Raw genomic sequence first — 19168 nt, 5'->3', positions numbered from 1 at the left:
TTTAGTCATCGAGGCGCAAGAACACCGCCAACGATAACGCAAAGGTCCGGATGAAATGTCCCCAAAATGGCAAAGACGCACGCCCGGACGTTACGGGAACCCAAGACGGGGACAACGACGACAGCCGCGAGCCGAAACAGGCGTGCCCCGTGCGGCCACCTCCAGCGTGTTCTACTCCTGCTCCTCTGCCCGCACCAACCCCCGTCGTCTCGTCCCCCCGCGCGGCGCGCACCCACCAGAGCCACAAACCACATCTCTCGATGGCTCCGCCGGGCGGCTGCCGCAAAGCCGCCACGGCGCAGCTCTACGTAGCCGGTAGCCACCGTCTGGTCAGTGCGAACCAATCCAGCAGCGGTCAACCCCTGCCCCAACACTCTGACGTCCCGACCAACCCCGTTCCCCCACCCACCCTGCTGCAGTGCTGCCGCCTATTTAAACGCCTCCCCCTGGCCCATTCCCCTCCAAGAAGAGCCTGAGCCGCCGCCTCCTCTGGTACTCGCGAGCTCTTCTCCACTCCACGTCTCCTCCATCCATCCAGGCCGCCCATCACAACTACCAAGCTTCCAAACACAATCACGCACACACAAGCCTCTCCGCCGTTTCGAAATGGAGTGCGAGAACGGTCACGTCGTCGCTGCCAACGGCAATGGCGTCTGCCTGCCGGTGCCGCCGCGGGCCGACCCCCTGAACTGGGGCAAGGCGGCGGAGGACCTGTCCGGCAGCCACCTGGAGGCCGTGAAGCGGATGGTGGAGGAGTACCGGAGGCCTCTCGTGAGGATCGAGGGCTCCAGCCTGACGGTCGCCCAGGTCGCCGCCGTGGCCAACGGCGCCGGCGAGGCCCGGGTCGAGCTCGACGAGTCCGCCCGCGGCCGCGTCAAGGCCAGCAGCGACTGGGTCATGAACAGCATGATGAACGGCACCGACAGCTACGGCGTCACCACCGGCTTCGGCGCCACCTCCCACCGCCGGACCAAGGAGGGCGGCGCGCTCCAGAGAGAGCTTATCCGGTAAAAATAAGCACTAAAGGACAAGTTTCTTTCATCTGCCAGCGGTGAGGTGGCTCATGTATGGGTAATTTTAGAGGCCTTGTTATTTACGCGTCCAGCACGTTTTGTCTGTCGTACCTGTACAGATTCCTTAACGCCGGAGCGTTCGGCACCGGCGACGACGGCCATGTGCTGCCGGCGTCGGCCACGCGCGCCGCGATGCTCGTCCGCATCAACACCCTGCTGCAGGGCTACTCCGGCATCCGTTTCGAGATCCTCGAGACGATCGCGTCGCTGCTCAACGCCAACGTCACCCCGTGCCTGCCGCTCCGGGGCACCATCACCGCGTCGGGGGACCTGGTCCCGCTCTCCTACATCGCGGGGCTCGTCACCGGCCGGCCCAACTCCGTGGCCGTGACGGCCGATGGGAAGAAGGTCGGCGCCGCGGAGGCGTTCAAGGCCGCCGGCATCCAGCACGGCTTCTTCGAGCTGCAACCCAAGGAAGGCCTCGCCATGGTGAACGGCACCGCGGTGGGCTCCGGGCTCGCGTCCATGGTGCTCTTCGAGGCCAACGTCCTCGCCGTCCTCGCCGAGGTCCTCTCCGCGGTGTTCTGCGAGGTGATGAACGGCAAGCCCGAGTACACCGACCACCTCACCCACAAGCTCAAGCACCACCCGGGCCAGATCGAGGCCGCCGCCATCATGGAGCACATCCTGGAGGGCAGCTCCTACATGAAGCTCGCCAAGAAGCTCGGCGAGCTCGACCCCCTGATGAAGCCCAAGCAGGACAGGTACGCGCTCCGCACGTCGCCGCAGTGGCTGGGCCCCCAGATCGAGGTCATCCGCGCCGCCACCAAGTCGATCGAGCGCGAGATCAATTCCGTCAACGACAACCCGCTCATCGACGTCTCCCGCGGCAAGGCGCTCCACGGCGGCAACTTCCAGGGCACGCCCATCGGCGTGTCCATGGACAACACCAGGCTCGCCATCGCGGCGATCGGCAAGCTCATGTTCGCGCAGTTCTCCGAGCTCGTGAACGACTTCTACAACAACGGCCTGCCATCCAACCTGTCCGGCGGGCGCAACCCGAGCCTGGACTACGGCTTCAAAGGCGCCGAGATCGCCATGGCCTCCTACTGCTCCGAGCTCCAGTTCCTGGGCAACCCCGTGACCAACCACGTCCAGAGCGCGGAGCAGCACAACCAGGACGTCAATTCCCTGGGCCTCATCTCGTCCAGGAAGACGGCCGAGGCCGTGGACATCCTGAAGCTCATGTCGTCGACGTTCCTTATCGCGCTGTGCCAAGCCATCGACCTGCGCCACCTGGAGGAGAACCTGAAGGGCGCCGTGAAGAGCTGCGTGATGACGGTGGCCAAGAAGACCCTAAGCACCGGCGCCACCGGCGCCCTCCACAACGCGCGCTTCTGCGAGAAGGACCTGCTCACGGCGATCGACCGCGAGGCGGTGTTCGCGTACGCCGACGACTCCTGCAGCGCTAACTACCCGCTGATGCAGAAGATGCGGTCGGTGCTCGTCGAGCACGCGCTGGCCAACGGCGAGGCCGAGCGCGACCCGGAGACCTCGGTGTTCGCCAAGGTCGCCACGTTCGAGGAGGAGATCCGCGCGGCGCTGCCGCGGGAGGTGGAGGCCGCTCGTGCCGCCGTGGAGAACGGCACCGCCGCGATCCCGAACAGGATCGCCGAGTGCCGGTCGTACCCGCTGTACAGGTTCGTGCGCGAGGAGCTCGGCACCCAGTACCTGACCGGAGAGAAGACGAGGTCCCCCGGCGAGGAGGTGGACAAGGTGTTCGTGGCCATGAATCTGGGCAAGCACATCGACGCCGTGCTCGAGTGCCTCAAGGAGTGGAACGGCGAGCCCCTGTCCATCTGCTGAACAGAGGAGCCATGCCCTGTCCCCAAGGAGATGATGGAGTGAAGAGTGGATACAGTACAGACAAAGATAGCGAGTTGCAGAGTGGTCAGACCCAGGGTCCTCAAGGTGTCCAGATGTGCGTAGCTGATTGTACTTTGTTTTGTTCCTTGTTTTTTTTTCCTCCCCTACATAGTTACTGTTTGAAAAGTTGTATCCGGGCTGCGACATCATCGCTAATGTTTGCCATTTCCAAGGCATGTATGGTAATGGCAGCCCCTGGAACTTGTGTTGATGTAAGTTAAAAGGTACCGAGTGGGACAGATAATTTTTCGTTGCCAACGCTCCCTGGTTCTTCATGTTCAGATAGTAGTACAGTAGCGATCCAAACCACAAGTCAAGTACAGCTATGGCTGGCATGCGAACATCAATCGAGGTACAAAAGGACAAATAATCTTAGCCAGTTCCTCGGATACTCCATGTATCACCTAATTTCAGTAGTTTAGGGCTGGAAATTCTTCTTTTATTTGCAAAACAGCTTCACATACCCGTGCATCATCAATGTACTGGTTGTCAGTCAAGGAAAACGGACATGAGGAAAACTGCACATCAACCAAGGCCGGCAAATACAAAAGCACCATGAGTTTGGCGTGGATGATGCCCATACTTTATCCACATGAACGCACATGCCCGAGAAGTGTATTTGTGTATCCCTGCACACACGCACCCTCCTCCCGCCGGCGCCCCTCCCTCTCACTGCCCCAGCCGGCAGCGGCCGGCGCCCCTCCCCTCTCTCCTTCCCCGGCCACCGCCCCCTACCCGGCCGCCGCGCCCCTCCCCTCCTCCTCTTTCCCCGGCCATCGCCCCCTCCCCTCCTCACGCTGGCGCCGCCCCCTCCCCTCGAATCCCGGCCGCTGCGCCCCTCCCCCTTCTCTTTTTCCCCGGCACCGCCGCCCCCCTCCCAGTCCTCCCTCGCCTGGATCCGGCGGCGGCGGGGATCCAGCGGGGGAGCGCCCGACCGGCCCGTGTGGCCGCGCAAGGGAGCGGGGGCGGCGGGGGTGGGGTTGCCGTGCGGCGACGGCAGGCGGCAGGAAGGACGCCGCCGGCGGGGGTCGGGTGGGGAGGGACACCGCCGGCGGGCGGAATGGCGGCGAGGGCCTAGGCGGGAGGGAGGGTGAGAGAGAGGAGGGCAATAAATGAGGGCAGTGGGGGTTCAAGATGGGCTTTAGATTTTAGGAGGGGTGGAGCTCCTAAAGAAATTGAAGCCTCCTAAATGTTTTTAGTCACTTTTAGTCATAATGTTTGGCTCTTTAGTTCCTTTTTAGTCATTTTTTAGGAGCTAAAATTTTAGGAGGGTGGAAACAAATAGGGTCTAAAGAGCAACTCCAAGAATATCCTAAAAAATTCTTCCCCAAAACTATGTATTGGAAGTTCTCCAAAAAAAATTTCCCCCAAAAACATATCAGTCCACAGCAGATCGCTAATAAATAGCCCCCAATATTTCAAACACAGGGCACGTTATTGTATTGGGCCCATCGGAAGGGACGCGCGAGCGTGCGGGAATTAGGATTGGGGGAGGAACGCCAATGCTAAAATATACACGGTGGCAGGTTATTTTTTAGCATCGCTAAATAATTGGGGAATGTTTAGGTGGATTGTTGGAGTTTATTTTTTCTCTCTTTTTTTTTCTAAAAAAATATCGAGGGGGTAAGATTAGCAGACTTTTGGAGTTGCTTTACGCGTGGTCAGGAGGTGGATAGACTTTATCTGCGCGGAGTAGGATCTGTGCAGGTCTGAAGCTGCTGACGCATGGGGGCACATACGTATTCAGTATTTTTCTTTTCTACAGACAGCTGTGCACGTTACCTGTCGACGTGTAGTTCCCGTGGATGGCTCCTCTGTTGCTCGCGTGTTGCCGGTTTCTGGAGAGACCGATCTCTGCAGCCTCGCCAGCAACGGAACCGTAGCAGCTTCACAACGTGCGGTAATAACCATGTCCTTTATACCTCGTTCACAATCCAACTCTCAATTCTATCTATTTTTAGCTTAAAATTATATAATCCAATCCTTTTAAGTACGATCTTTAAATTTGCTAGATTAAATTTAAAACCCTTTACCATCCTACATGTACTGCGGCCGTGTATGTCTTCTTGCAGGAAAACAATGCTGCGAAGTACTGAAGAAGCAGCTACCGGGAGGTCTAGAAGACCGAACCTGAACAAGCCCATCCTGATTCCTGAGGTGAACGTGATACCGCCAGATCCACCAGGAATTCGAGTTGAAAACCAACCCGATGGTCTTGTTTGCTAGAATCCTTACTGCCGTTTTGCTGTGAACTTTGATGCGCTGTGTCGCGGAGCGGCGGAGGCTACGTAAAGGGCGCATCTGGCCATCTGGCAAAGCCTCCAAAGTGGACGAAACCGAACGAGTGATGACAGCCAGAGCCAGATACAGAAGCAGGTCCTGCAATTTCAGAAATTTCACGACCACCGCCACCACCGCGACAAAAATTCAAGTCAGCTGAGCCTTGGCTTGGCTTGTCATATCCGTCTGAATTTCATATTTTTTTCCGTATCCGTCTGAATTTCATATTTCTCTATGAAAAGAAGTAAAAAATCCTCATATACCAAATGTTCGCTAATTAGTACTGCGTCTTCAAAATTTAACCCTCCCAAGCATATAAGCTACTAAATGTTTTTCCTAATAAAGCAAGTTCCCACCAACCGTAGCTGTTCCCTTTGCTAAAATTTACCCTTTTTAATGCATTTATTACCCTGCGGAACACATGGTTTTTTTTCATACAAGTATTACCCCGCGGAACCTGTAAGCCAGCGCAGAAGCGATGAAGGAAACGCGCTCCACTTCCACTCTCATGCAACACCACCTGAGAAAGACTACATCATAGGAAGATCCTGCTGCTAGTTCTTCTCTCGAATATTTTACTCGCTAGTACGGTGGTAGTAATAGTCTCTGTAAACGATTCTAAGTGAGTCCTCTTTAGCGAGCAGGCCATCTGTGTCTGGTTACTGAAGATCTATCTTTTGGCTCTTCGGTTTGTAATTAAACCTGCAATACTGTGCAAAACTCTGTAATTTCGTTTCTCTTAAAAAGGTAACGAAATTCGGATGAGACCTTTGATGGAATTTTCTTTTTATTAGAGCGCTGATGGGTTCGATGGCGCATCCACCCGGCCCGCCACGTGGCTAGGTCACTTAAGCAGGCCTGAACCGAACTGGTAACAAGCCAGAGGGGGCGGCCCAGCAGCAGCTTTGGGTGCAATGGGCTGGGCTGGTTCAAATAGAACAGGCCGAAATACTAACAGACGGAGCCCACTTGTGCCCACTACAACCAGCCCGGCCTAAACCACCTGAGAGACAAATTAAAAACGGTGTGGAGGATTTGGGATGGGTTTTCAATTCAAAACATTTTCTATTCACGTAATCTAATGTTCTCTGTAAACTCCGATGAAATAAAACGAAAAAATGACTGATCCTTCAATTATCGACCCCATACCTTTTCGTGCTTTATTGAGATCATGTTGATCCATGCACTGTAGAGGGATAGCGCGTCGTCAACAGACACCTGTATTATTGCTTCAGCGGCATGCTTCTCTCCTAGTATGATGGTCGTCCTCATCTTCATTTCACTGTTTCAGATAAAAATAACCGCAAAATGCCAAACCAAAAGGTGGCTGGTAAGATGAGACTACTGCTAATTTTATTTTGGTCAGAGTTTCAGCAGAGGTTTGGTCATTTAGTGCAACGCTATGCTCCAGTGGTTGGAAATAAAATCGCACGGTGACAAAAAAAAGCATACGCGGCTACAAATTTGTAGGTCAACTGCAGGCGTTACCAAACAAACCTCACCAAAAGGTTTTTAACCTAACCACACTATTGGAAACTCAGCATTCGTCCTGAGGCTAAGCCCCGACTCGGTACTAAAGAGGTACCTCCCCTCACGTGTCAGCCCCCTTTCTCGCTCACCCTCTCCCCACACGTACTTATCCGCTCGTCCTCATCATCCGGCCTCTCTCTCTTCTTCTCCCCGTCGAATCCCCTCTCACCCCACACAGATTGATCCCCTCGCCGCCCTGCCATCGCCGCCCCTCTCCTCCCCCCTCCGCTCGCCCCTCACCTCTTACATGTAGCAAGGAGCGGCAACAGGGCAAGGAGCGGCAAAGGCAAGAAGGGAGGGTGCGGTGAGACGGTGGAGCGTCGGCAGGGCATGGCGGAGCAAGGAGTGGTGGCGGGGCAAGGAGTGGCGGAGCGTCAGCAAGCGTGGCGGAGTAAGGAGCGCGTGGATCTTGGAGTAGCGGCCACCTCTCCCTCAGATCCGGCAGCGGCGGCAATCGGCAGGCTGAGGAGTAGCGACGGCAACAACCGGCGGCGGAGGCTGAGTAGCGTAAGTACGCCGCCTCCCTCTCTCCCTCCCTTCCTCTGGTGCGGGGCTCAGGTGTTGTGCGGTCACGGCTCCGGCGCTCTGGTGGACGGTGGCAGGGTGCGGCCGGAGCTCCGGTGCTCTGGCTGACAGCAGTGGGGTGCGGCCGGAGCTCTGGTCGGCGGATTTCCTTTTTTATTTTTTAATACCCCTTTAGTACTGATTATTTGACCCGGTACTAAAGCCCCCTCCTTTAGTACCAAAGTAGTAATACCGGTTGCACAACCGATACTAAGGGGGTTAGGAACCGGTACCGAAGGCGCTTTTCCAGCAGTGCTTAGTTCCAATTCTCACTTGCATATAGGTGTAGATCGTGAACTGGACAAATGCTAAGATCTGGTGCTTACTGGTTACTGCTAGTTTCTTTTCCTTGTTTAAAACAATACAGGGTGCTTCCGTCTTGGTGGTTGCTTTGTGACGGCATATTTAATTTGGACACAGATCAATGTTGAGGGTGCTTCCGTCTTGGTGGTTGCTTTGTGACGGCATATTTAATTTGGACACAGATCAATGTTGATACTGGTTTTTGACCAGAATCAACCGTTGTGGATAAGGTTCTAACAGCCAATAGAGGAGAGAGAAAGAGCCTGAAGTTGGCGCCACGTTGATCAAGACTGGCCGCTATTGATCACGATTCTAGAAGCGATGGAAGATCAAGCGGGCCCAGTCCGAAGCGAAATCGACTCAACCAAATAAGGGAAAGCTTGGAGATTTATCTTTAGTAGTTTTTAGAAATAGTTGTAATAGTTCATGTCGTATTCGACTAGGATTTTAGTCTGCTCCAGAGTATAAATATAAGCCCATGAGCTTTGCAATAAAAAATCATCAATCAATCAATACAATCTTTCGATGCCACACTAAAATTATAGGAGTAGGAGTAGAGTAGATTCGATTGAGTTCCTTCTAGCGCGCAAGGCGACATTGGCTTCAACCTCAGGCGAGCTTGTAAGTACCGTCACTCGGTCATTACGACCTCTATAAGAACTTTCTGAGTTAAGTCTCATATTCTGATATTGTGTGGCTAGTTATTGAGTTATCTTAGATTGCAAGTAGAAATTTTTAGGCTTTGTCCAATATTCTGCTTGTTTTCAACGTTGCTCAAGTTATTGAACGGCTTAAATCTGGTTAGGTTGTCTTGCCTTGTTTAAACGTTCACAATTATCAGATCGTATTAGCTGGTAGACTCTGCATGCGTTTAGTACTTTATATATGCTAGGTCCGATAGATCTTTACCTCCTGCCCCTCATATTGCTAACCGTCAAGCCTCTAACGTCAGCGCGCTACCATTAAGAGCCAATGCTTTGGTCGGGTCTTATCCGTATCTCACGGAAGCATGATGACGTCATTGAGTCGATAGGGGTGCATGCGAGGCCTTGCTGTTGCGAGCCTGTCTGTTAAGATTAACGGGTCAAAATTAATGCACTCTCACCGTGTTACTTGTCTAAGTTCAATTACATGGTCATGACATTGATTAGACTTTGTTACATTAATAGGCTTGTAAGCGGTAGGCAAGAGGTCTTTGGTGATTGTGCTCTAGTCTTTTACATTGTCAGATCGAGGTTAATGCTCTCTCATTCGTGTTGCCTTGTCTAAGTTCAATGCACTTATCAAGACATTAATTAAGATCTGTCAATATATCTGACTTGCGTAGAGTCAACATCGACTGTTTCTTGTTGCTATGTTATAATCTTTTAAGTTAGTAGATTGATGCTAATGCTCTCTCATTCGTGTTACTTTATCTGAGTTCAATACACTTGTCAAGATATCGGCTAGATCTGTTAGCTTATCTGATAAGCGCGTGGTTAACAAGAGCTCCCCTTTTATGACTGTTCTGTTACAATGCTTTATCTTAGCCCGTCGGCTGATATAGCCGATGGCGCATGCCATTAATATTTTATTCATTTACACTGCATGCTTACATTAAATATCTATCTGTTGTGGTGTTTATTCCAAGAACGCCTACCCATAGGTTCGAGAGGATTTGCCACCGATCGGTTCAGGAATTTAATGTTTACCTCGTTAATTTTCAGGTCAGATTGACTGGCACATCTTGCACCACTCGCGAGCCGATTTGCAGCTTGCATTAGAGTTAAACAGATCTTTCAGATCCTCCATGTTATTCAACGCAGAACAATCAGTCATATTCATAGCTTCAAAGTTGAGAGACTCTAAAAAACCCACTAGATTCACGTTCAAATTCGAAATAAAATCCTTAAACTTAGTACTCGCTCAAGAGCGAGACCATTAGTAATAGGACCATTTAGGTTTCTCCGGGCCAACTGGCCCGTTTGAACGTACAGCTTCTGCGTGCTTGATTTAAACGATTTTTAGCATATTTTTCATTTTATCGCGGCTCGTTGCAGAGCATCTTCGATGCTCGAAAACGCCGGTAACAAACAACCAGCACACAGCGCAGCTGGTCAGGCTGCTAAATGCTAATATCCAAACTCTGGCAATCAACCGGTCACCTCAACCAACTGTGCTGGTTAGAAACCATGCATGGGCGCATGGCTGTCTCGACCTGCTCGTGCTGGCACGTTTGATCAGAGGTAGTCTTGACCCGTAGCTCCAGATGTTCGTTCAAATTCGAGACCAAATCCTACGTACTAAAGTTTCTATAGAGCTCTTTTTTCCTAGCGCTGGTCCCTCATCTCAGAGCTCGGAGCTCATCAGTAATAGGGTCCAATAGCTCAAGCTCATCTGTGCCTCAATGCCCCATTTGAGCTATAGTACAACAGCATGGCTCCTGGTTCCACAGGTACGTGCAGTGCAGACTGCAGAGCATAAGACAAAGGCTAGCAAATCCCGGAGGTTAAAGGACAAATAAAGCGTGCCTTGCCACTTTGCCAGGGCTGATCGACGAGTACAAGTTTCGACCACCATATACGTAGGGTGACGTTGCTCATCGCGTACGAGAGAGATCGAGATCACGAACCAGACGATAAGAAAAAGGCTGCCATCGCACGCGAGGGAACTACAGGATGGAGCGATTGGTTGAGCGAGTACAATTATTGGTGATTTCCAGGTCCCAACAACCCTCGTTTCTCCCTTTCAGGGTTGGTGAGACCGGTCGATCGGTTTTGCGCTCATCCGCTACGCTGAAAACCTGAAAAGGGAAGTGAGGTGATCGGGCCTGACCGGCTTCGGCGCTACGTGACCGCAGTCGCGGTGGAACGGTTAGCGTTGGCACCCGGCCGGCGTTCGACACGGCGGCGCGGTACAACAGAACCGGCGTCTGCCGTGATGATTCGGCGGCGGCGCGGTACAACAGAACCGGCGTCTGCCGTGATGATTCAGCGGCGGCGCTGCACGTACCACGCGCGTCGCGGGACCGGAAGTCAACGCTCCGTCGTCCCGTCGCCATAGAAACCTGGCCCTCCGAAATCGATGCCCTGTTGCGGGCGGACTACTGGCTGGTTGCTTCCTGTCAACACCTGGGTTTTGTTGAGAGCGCGGACGATGGAGAAAGAGGGTTGGTGAGAATGGGCATGCACCTTAAAATGTCGCAATGTCATGTCGTGAATGTAACGTTATTTGGGTTTGGTTGGGGAAGCGGGTCGGTGGTATACTTTTTTAAGATGAAGAAATAAAATTTTTATGGCCGCTGCACTAATTAAGGATATACATAACCGTTTGTTATTACAACTTAGAAAATAGTGAGAAACACACAATCCAGAGATGAAATCAAATAATTTTGAAGACATGACTAAGACCTCTAGTAGATACATAATAATAATCATAAGAGTAAATACGTGGGCAATCCTTCAACTTGTCGTAAGTGTCACCTAAGTCCCTAAACTCTCAAAATGTATTTTTAGGTTCATAAACTTATCTCAAGATGACATCGGATCTCTAAACTCTCAAAACATATTTTCATGTCCCTCAACTTATCTCGTGGTGTCATCTAAGTTCTTAAACTCTAAACATGCATTTTAAGATCCCCAATCAAGAATCAAGCAACTGTTACACTTGGTTTTAAAATAAAACCAAATGCTATCTATATGTATATGTATGCCAGGATCAAGTTTCTACATATAGTGACATCATCAGTGAATAATAGTAACATTATCACGTAAAGGAATATAAATAATGACTTATGAGCCTATCATATATATATATATATATAGCTTAATCCTGGAAACGAAGGCTCCAAACTTCACAGGCAATCGACTAGGGGTTGCGTACGTTTAGCATCATCTTCAATAACTTCACACACCTTCCTTTCCTGAGCAGCAGTAAGCAAGGGTGAGTGCACTTATGGTTAGTATTCAGCAAGGTCACAAGAAATAATAAGAATAACGATTTAATTCCATCTTCAAGTTTATTAATCATGTGAGGGTCCAGGCTGCTCTTAACCGTAAGCACGGCTGATATATCAGTTTTACACACTCTGCAGAGGTTGTACACTTTCACCACAAGTCGCATAAAAGTTCAGAAGAACTTTAGACCCAACCATGCTGTGAAAAGTAGCCACTTATCACACTACCGAGGTGTGATTGCATAGAGACGCTATGAGGTCTTTACAAAGATTTCCTAGTAAGTAGTAACCCGCTAAGGTTTTAGGTCAAAGCAGAGCATAAACCTCTCTCAAGACTGCGAAGCTACCATAGAGCAGATCAGCTTGAGGGCCGAGCTACGCCTCCCCTCTTGCCCTTTCGGTAAGATTACCCCAACTTAGAGTCTCTAATTAATTAGCCAAGACCAGAGCCATGTAGTCCTTGTGGTTGCACTGTTTTCCTTGGTGGTTTTTCATGTTCCAATTAATGCACGGTATTCTTATAAATAAGCATAGATAGGCCCTGTTTGGCATGGCTTCAACTCTGGGTAAAGCTGCTCCACTCCAGAACTCCAGGTGGAGCCAGCTCTGGGTGGAGTTGGAGCTGTCTGTTGGAGGTGTTTGGCTGGGAGGGTGTACCTAGCTCCAGAAAAGAGGAGTTTGAAGGTCAATTGTCATTCTTGCCCCCAACTCATGATCCCACCTGTCATCCTCTTATTCCCCTCTTCTTCTTCCTCAGGTAGCCAAGCAGCTCGCGCAGGAAAGGACCTTCTCGCGCCGCCGCTAGGCCCCAGCCGAGCTAGCTAGCACAGGGGCTGTAGCACAAGGAGGAGGTGGATCAGGCGGAGGAGTGGCAGGAATGGGAGCGGCGGGAGGGTGTCGGGACGAGGCGAGGTGACCACCACGTCGGTGAGGCGGCGCGTGAGGAAGTTGTCCTCCGGCGAGTCAGAACGGGGTGGGTGGTAGTCAGGGAACGGGTGGGGCAATGCGGTGGTTGTGAGGGGCTCGGACTCAGCCGTCGGAGCACAACTATCAAGACAATTCTGCGACAAGTTCGTTTTCCGTACTTCCAGAAGACAAATAAAATCAAAGCTTTTAATTTCTTTTGAAGAATATGAAAGATAATGGTGTTTAGTTAAGTTGGCTGCACATAGATCACGCAACTCTACCTTGGAACAGAATCGTCATTTGGTTTAGGAAATGGAACGGACTAGCCTTGATCCATCACTACCAATTCATCAATCATATATGGCACGTGGTTAATTTATACCGAGAAATTTTCACGCCACATCTATGGGGCGACAAAAATGATAAACCACTCTCCTCTTCTGTATGAGTCAATTCGTTACCCCGCAAACCCTATAAAAGTTTGCATAAATTTCACGACAAAAAGAAGTTTTAGTTCTGGTAGGAATGTAAGAAAAAACGGCATAAAACTTCTGAAAGGATCAGGTGGCGGCCCGCGGATTAATCAAGAGGGTCAATGGGTTGCAGTCCTACGGCGGCTACTAGAGACAACAACTGGAGTCACACTGTAGTTGGACTTTCTCCGTTGCGAAGGCCAAAGGCCTCTTCATCCCCCGACCAACCAACGCACATCGGCACATACAGCCACCTGTCTTCAATTCCAACCAGCGCACGCTGGACTGCATCACTGGAGCTCAGCTCTACAATGTCAACATACAGCCACCTGCACGCACATACTCTCGCCATGTCAAGAGGAAAAAAAATAGAGGAAAACAAGAAAAAAAATGGGGAGAGAATCCCACTCTTCTCTCAGATCAACCACACCACACACCAACCCGGTCGCCAACCCACCCACCAACACCCAGCTTCACCTAAACCCTCCGGCCCCCGGTTGCTTTATAAACTGCCGCCTCCGAGCTCCGTTTCCCTCAGGAAGAGCTTCGCAGTCCTCCGCACAACCTCCCGAGCTCTTCTTCTTACCACCTACTACCACCACACCGCAGCTCCTCCTCCTCGCTTCTCAGCAGAAATGGCGAGCAACACGGCCATCCTCGAGAGCGACCCGCTCAATTGGGGCAAGGCGGCCGCGGAGATGGCGGGGAGCCACCTCGACGAGGTGAAGCGCATGGTGGCGCAGTTCCGCGAGCCCCTCGTCAAGATCGAGGGCTCCAGCCTCCGCGTCGGCCAGGTGGCGGCCGTGGCCGCCGCCAAGGACGCGTCCGGCGTGGCCGTCGAGCTCGACGAAGATGCCCGCCCCCGCGTCAAGGCCAGCAGCGAGTGGATCCTCGACTGCATTGCCCACGGCGGCGACATCTACGGCGTCACCACCGGCTTCGGCGGCACCTCGCACCGCCGCACCAAGGACGGGCCCGCGCTCCAGGTCGAGCTGCTCAGGTACTCATCACGAACCCACATGTCTTTCTCTTTGTTTACTTCTTGTTCCAGTAAAGTGCCGTGGAGTGGTTGCAGCTCCAAATGATTTATGTGCGCGCCCACTGACAACGACTGGTCAGTTGTTGCAAGTTGCAATTGGCGCGGATGTGTTCAGGCTCTGGAGTGATATCTGTCAGCGGCTCACTCTGACAGGCCCGACAGATTCTTCGAACATTTTTCGTAGGCTGAGCTCGAAATGTTTTGTCCTCTCGAACCAGGCATCTCAACGCCGGAATCTTCGGCAATGGCTCCGACGGCCACACGCTCCCGTCCGAGGTGTCACGTGCGGCCATGCTCGTCCGCATCAACACCCTGCTCCAGGGCTACTCCGGCATCCGCTTCGAGATCCTCGAGGCCATCACCAAGCTCATCAACACCGGCGTCAGCCCGTGCCTGCCGCTCCGGGGCACCATCACCGCGTCCGGCGACCTCGTCCCCCTCTCCTACATTGCCGGCCTCATCACCGGCCGCCCCAACGCGCAGGCCGTCACCGTCGACGGCAGGAAGGTGGACGCCGCCGAGGCGTTCAAGGTCGCCGGCATCGAAGGCGGCTTCTTCAAGCTCAACCCCAAGGAGGGCCTCGCCATCGTCAATGGCACGTCCGTCGGCTCGGCGCTCGCCGCCATGGTGTGCTTCGACGCCAACGTCCTCGCCGTCCTGTCCGAGGTCCTGTCCGCCGTCTTCTGCGAGGTGATGAACGGCAAGCCCGAGTACACCGACCACCTCACCCACAAGCTCAAGCACCACCCTGGCTCCATCGAGGCCGCCGCCATCATGGAGCACATCCTAGAGGGCAGCTCATTCATGAAGCACGCCAAGAAGGTCAATGAGCTGGACCCGCTGCTCAAGCCCAAGCAGGACAGGTACGCGCTACGCACGTCGCCGCAGTGGCTCGGCCCACAGATCGAGGTCATCCGCGCCGCCACCAAGTCCATCGAGCGCGAGGTCAACTCCGTCAACGACAACCCGGTGATCGACGTCCACCGTGGCAAGGCGCTCCACGGTGGCAACTTCCAGGGCACCCCCATCGGTGTGTCCATGGACAACGCCCGCCTCGCCATCGCCAACATCGGCAAGCTCATGTTCGCGCAGTTCTCCGAGCTCGTGAACGAGTTCTACAACAACGGCCTCACCTCCAACCTGGCCGGCAGCCGCAACCCCAGCCTGGACTATGGGTTCAAGGGCACCGAGATCGCCATGGCCTCCTACTGCTCCGAGCTCCAGTACCTCGGCAACCCCATCACCAACCACGTCCAGAGCGCGGAGCAGCACAACCAGGACGTGAACTCCCTCGGCCTCGTCTCGGCCAGGAAGACCGCTGAGGCCATCGACATCCTCAAGCTCATGTCCTCCACCTACATGGTCGCGCTCTGCCAGGCCATCGACCTGCGCCACCTCGAGGAGAACATCAAGACCTCCGTGAAGAACACCGTGACCCAGGTGGCCAAGAAGGTGCTGACCATGAACCCGGTCGGCGAGCTCTCCAGCGCGCGCTTCAGCGAGAAGGACATCATCACCGCCATCGACCGTGAGGGCGTGTTCACCTACGCCGAGGACGCGGCCAGCGCCAGCCTCCCGCTGATGCAGAAGCTGCGCGCCGTGCTGGTGGACCACGCCCTCAGCAGCGGCGACGCCGAGCGCGAGCCCTCCGTGTTCTCCAAGATCACCAAGTTCGAGGAGGAGCTGCGCGCGGTGCTGCCCCGGGAGGTGGAGGCCGCCCGCGTCGCCGTCGCCGAGGGCACTGCCCCAGTGGCGAACCGGATCAAGGACAGCCGGTCGTTCCCGGTGTACCGCTTCGTCCGCGAGGAGCTCGGCTGCGTGTTCCTGACCGGCGAGAAGCTCAAGTCCCCCGGCGAGGAGTGCAACAAGGTCTTCATCGGCATCAGTCAGGGCAAGCTCATCGACCCCATGCTCGAGTGCCTCAAGGAGTGGGACGGCAAGCCCCTGCCAATCTGCTAAGCTGAGCACCAGCACCAAGAGGAGGAGGAGACCGCACCGTACGCGAGGAATAAAGAAGGGGGAAATTTCAGTACTCCGAAGGTTTCTTATTGTTTGCGACTTCGCAGATTATATTGTTTCTCTGTTCGTCCTTTTTTAGCTTTGTCACTGTGATCCGTGTAATCGTGTATTTTGTCCCATTGTTCTTACCCTCGATCGCTGCAATGCCATTGGCCATGGCCTGGCACTCAGCTTTCTGATCTGTACTCTATTTTGGAAGTAAAATGTACTACGGCTGTATTTGAGTACATGTGCTCCCCTGTCTCTGTTGGAATGTTGTTTTCTTCTGTTACGTGAGAATCGAACTCTGAACTTGTGTTACATCACATGGTCTGTAACTTCATACTCGTTTCGCAAAAATTATATACCGAATCACTGAATCCTCTTCTTTCTTCTTTTTTAAACCAGGATCTGTCATCAGGACATCAGGTCAGCATACTAATGGCGGGAACGTAACTGCATTGCACGTGGTTGTTTGGCAAGAGCAGTCCCGAACTACTGAGAGTGACAGAAGTCCTTTTTCGCGTGATCTTGCTGGACGCGGCGAAACACAACTGGATATGCGTCAGTTCGTCAGTTGTCGTACATCGTCCATCTAGGTAGGGGTCGGCGAGGATGGCGATGGCGCGATGCCCACTCCTACCTACCATTTGAGTAGTTGAGTTCTCACTTCTCATCTCGTTCCTAGTCTTGTTCTAAGTCGGACTTATCTATTTTAGTAATTTTATGGAGAAAACATAACACCTATGATATTAAATTAGCTTTATTAAATCCAAAGAAATTATAAAGCGCTCTCAATCAGCCATTGGGAGAAATGGGAGAAATTAAAAAAAGGGGAAAAGAAATTAAAAAAGGAAGAAAGTTTGAGATGTTTGACCTTAAATACAATTAAAATATCTTACATTTTGAAATAGACGGAATGCAAGCGAACGAGTGATGCAGAGTTTGAGGCTATGATCTGTCCTATACGTGCTAGCTAAATGTTCGGTCAAGGTCTCAATGGCCAGAGAACATTATCTGAAAATATCCAGTCAAAGGGGGGCTGGATTTTGGCACGAGTTCGATATATTTGTAATGTTGTTCACCGTTAATAAGCATCGTGAAGGCTGTTTTATTTTGAATTTGAACTGAAGTACGCTTTGACTGTCCATGGCAAACATCCTTCATTGACTGGATGGACGGAGGAAATATATTTCACCATATTCTATATTATGTCACCCCGGATGCTACACAGTCAGCTGGCGCCCCCTTTGACTTGTATGATGAGGTAACGAAACGTGTGGAATAGTCGGCGTTTTATCCTGTGTCATGAATGGGTGCTCGTAGTCTAAGAGGAGGAGGAGGAGGTGAATTAGACAACTTAAAACCTTAACCTATGACTTCCACTACTTTTGTATCAAACTTAAACTAGATCATGCTATCAAGATGTGCAACTATGGTTGATCTAGTGTGAAAGCTTCATCCCAAAACAAGTTTTGCAACTTAGAGCCAATCCTAACAAGATACTACAATAATAATGTAAAGGCACACAAGTTGCAAGAATATAATGCGGAAACGTAAGAGAAGGGGATGATGGGAAGCAAACTCTTGACACGATGATTTATCCACGTGGTATCGGTAGGTACTAAGCCACCACTAGTCCACATTGTTGAAGCAATCACACAAGAGTATTGCTTCCCGGTCACCAAGTCTCTTCTGGGACACCCCTTGACTTGGCACAAAAACTTGGCCACTAAGGCTCACGTGAAGTTCCCCGATCACCTTGATGCTGTCTCCACTAAGGAGCTTCTCCACGAAGGAAGGGGGTCTCCACATCCCCCGCACAAGGTCGTCAACGCCGCTCCACACCAAGCTGGAGGGTTGAAGACTTGCCGGCGAGCCACGAAGGCTCCAAGGCGGTGACACACCTTGTACAAAAGTGGTTTACTCTAGAACCTGATCACAAGGTAGGCACACATTGCACTTTCTCTTCTCTAGGTCTATCCTAGCACTCATCACTTTTCTAAGCTTGTGCTAAGCCTTTGATGAATCACTTAAGCACTTTTGGTGGTTTGGATGTGTTCTTGATGTGTCCTACTCTTTAATGGACTCCTGCACACTTTAACTTCATCCAACAACTCCAAATGGGCGAGTGGAGGGGGTATAAATAGCCCAAGAGCTCAAAGAGCCGTTGCTCCAACAGCCAGTTAAAGTATACCATCGAATGTTCCGATGGTCTATTTTTGGGTAGCATCGGAACATCTGGTGCAACTAGCCATTGGCTCCCCTACGCCCAACTTCTACAAGAATTCATCCGATGCTTCATCCGATGCCCCCATCGGATCATCCGATGCTGATGGTTTTCTGGCCAAAATCTCTTTAGAACTTCGTAAAGTAAACATACTTCATCCGACGCTTCCCTTGACCTACCATCGGATCATCCGGTGCTATAGGGTTTTCCTCGTCTTCCAAATCTTCTCCTTAGAATTCATCTGACGATGCTACAAAATATGGTATCGGAACATCCGATGGTCTTGACTCAGACAACCTTCTGCGCGTTGTACCAATTGCTCCGATGCTTACTCCGACATTTGCTCCGGTGGACCATCGAAATATCCAATGGTACTGATTTTTCTGTGTTGAATACCACCACTTGCACACTGAATACCACTTGCACACTCTGAATTTTCTCTATCATTTGGATGCTTGAATATCATATAATAATCCTAGATACCATGATTTGGTCACTTTAATACCATAGCTTAAATACTTGAATATCATGATTTGGACCTTGCCATTATTTGGTTTGCATACTTGGGACCTAGAAAACCTACTAGGCACATACGTGACAAACCATTAGTTCCAATAAATTTATTGTCACTCAATCACCAAAATCACAAACTATGGCCTAAGGGGTCAAGTTCGCTACATCCGATCCTGTCAAAGCAAGGAATGAAGTCTCTACTCTTTCCTGACAAAAGAGTAGGTGTTTGGTTACAGGGACTAAAGTTTAGTTCTTTAGTATCTGTCACATCAAATGTTTAGATACTAGTTAGGAGTATTAAACATAGGTTAATTACAAAACCAATTGCATAAATGAAGGCTAATTCGCGAGATGAATCTATTAAGCCTAATTAGTTCATGATTTGATCATGTGGTGCTACAGTAAATATGTGCTAATTATGGATTAATTAGGCTTAATAGATTCGTCTCGCGAATTAGC

General features: G+C 51.6%; 2 protein-coding genes across 2 annotated transcripts; both read left to right on the top strand.

Annotated features, from left to right (window-relative positions):
• Positions 1-469: 469 nt before the first annotated feature.
• On the top strand, positions 470-3028 carry LOC117865862 (phenylalanine ammonia-lyase). Its single transcript, XM_034750115.2, has 2 exons — positions 470-1007; positions 1133-3028. The coding sequence occupies exons 1-2, from the start codon at positions 607-609 to the stop codon at positions 2877-2879; spliced, it is 2148 nt and encodes a 715-aa protein (XP_034606006.1). The 5' UTR covers positions 470-606; the 3' UTR covers positions 2880-3028.
• Positions 3029-13453: 10425 nt separating this feature from the next.
• Positions 13454-16214, top strand: LOC117864498 (phenylalanine ammonia-lyase). The gene is made up of 2 exons (XM_034748625.2): positions 13454-13929; positions 14187-16214. Exons 1-2 carry the CDS (start codon positions 13565-13567, stop codon positions 15925-15927), a joined length of 2106 nt encoding a protein of 701 aa, XP_034604516.1. The 5' UTR covers positions 13454-13564; the 3' UTR covers positions 15928-16214.
• Positions 16215-19168: the final 2954 nt, after the last annotated feature.

The sequence above is a fragment of the Setaria viridis genome, chromosome 7 (assembly GCF_005286985.2).
Source record: "Setaria viridis chromosome 7, Setaria_viridis_v4.0, whole genome shotgun sequence".
Classification (NCBI taxonomy): Eukaryota; Viridiplantae; Streptophyta; class Magnoliopsida; order Poales; family Poaceae; genus Setaria; species Setaria viridis.
Note: the sequence above shows the minus strand (reverse complement) of the source record. Positions and strands in the feature narration are given on the sequence as shown.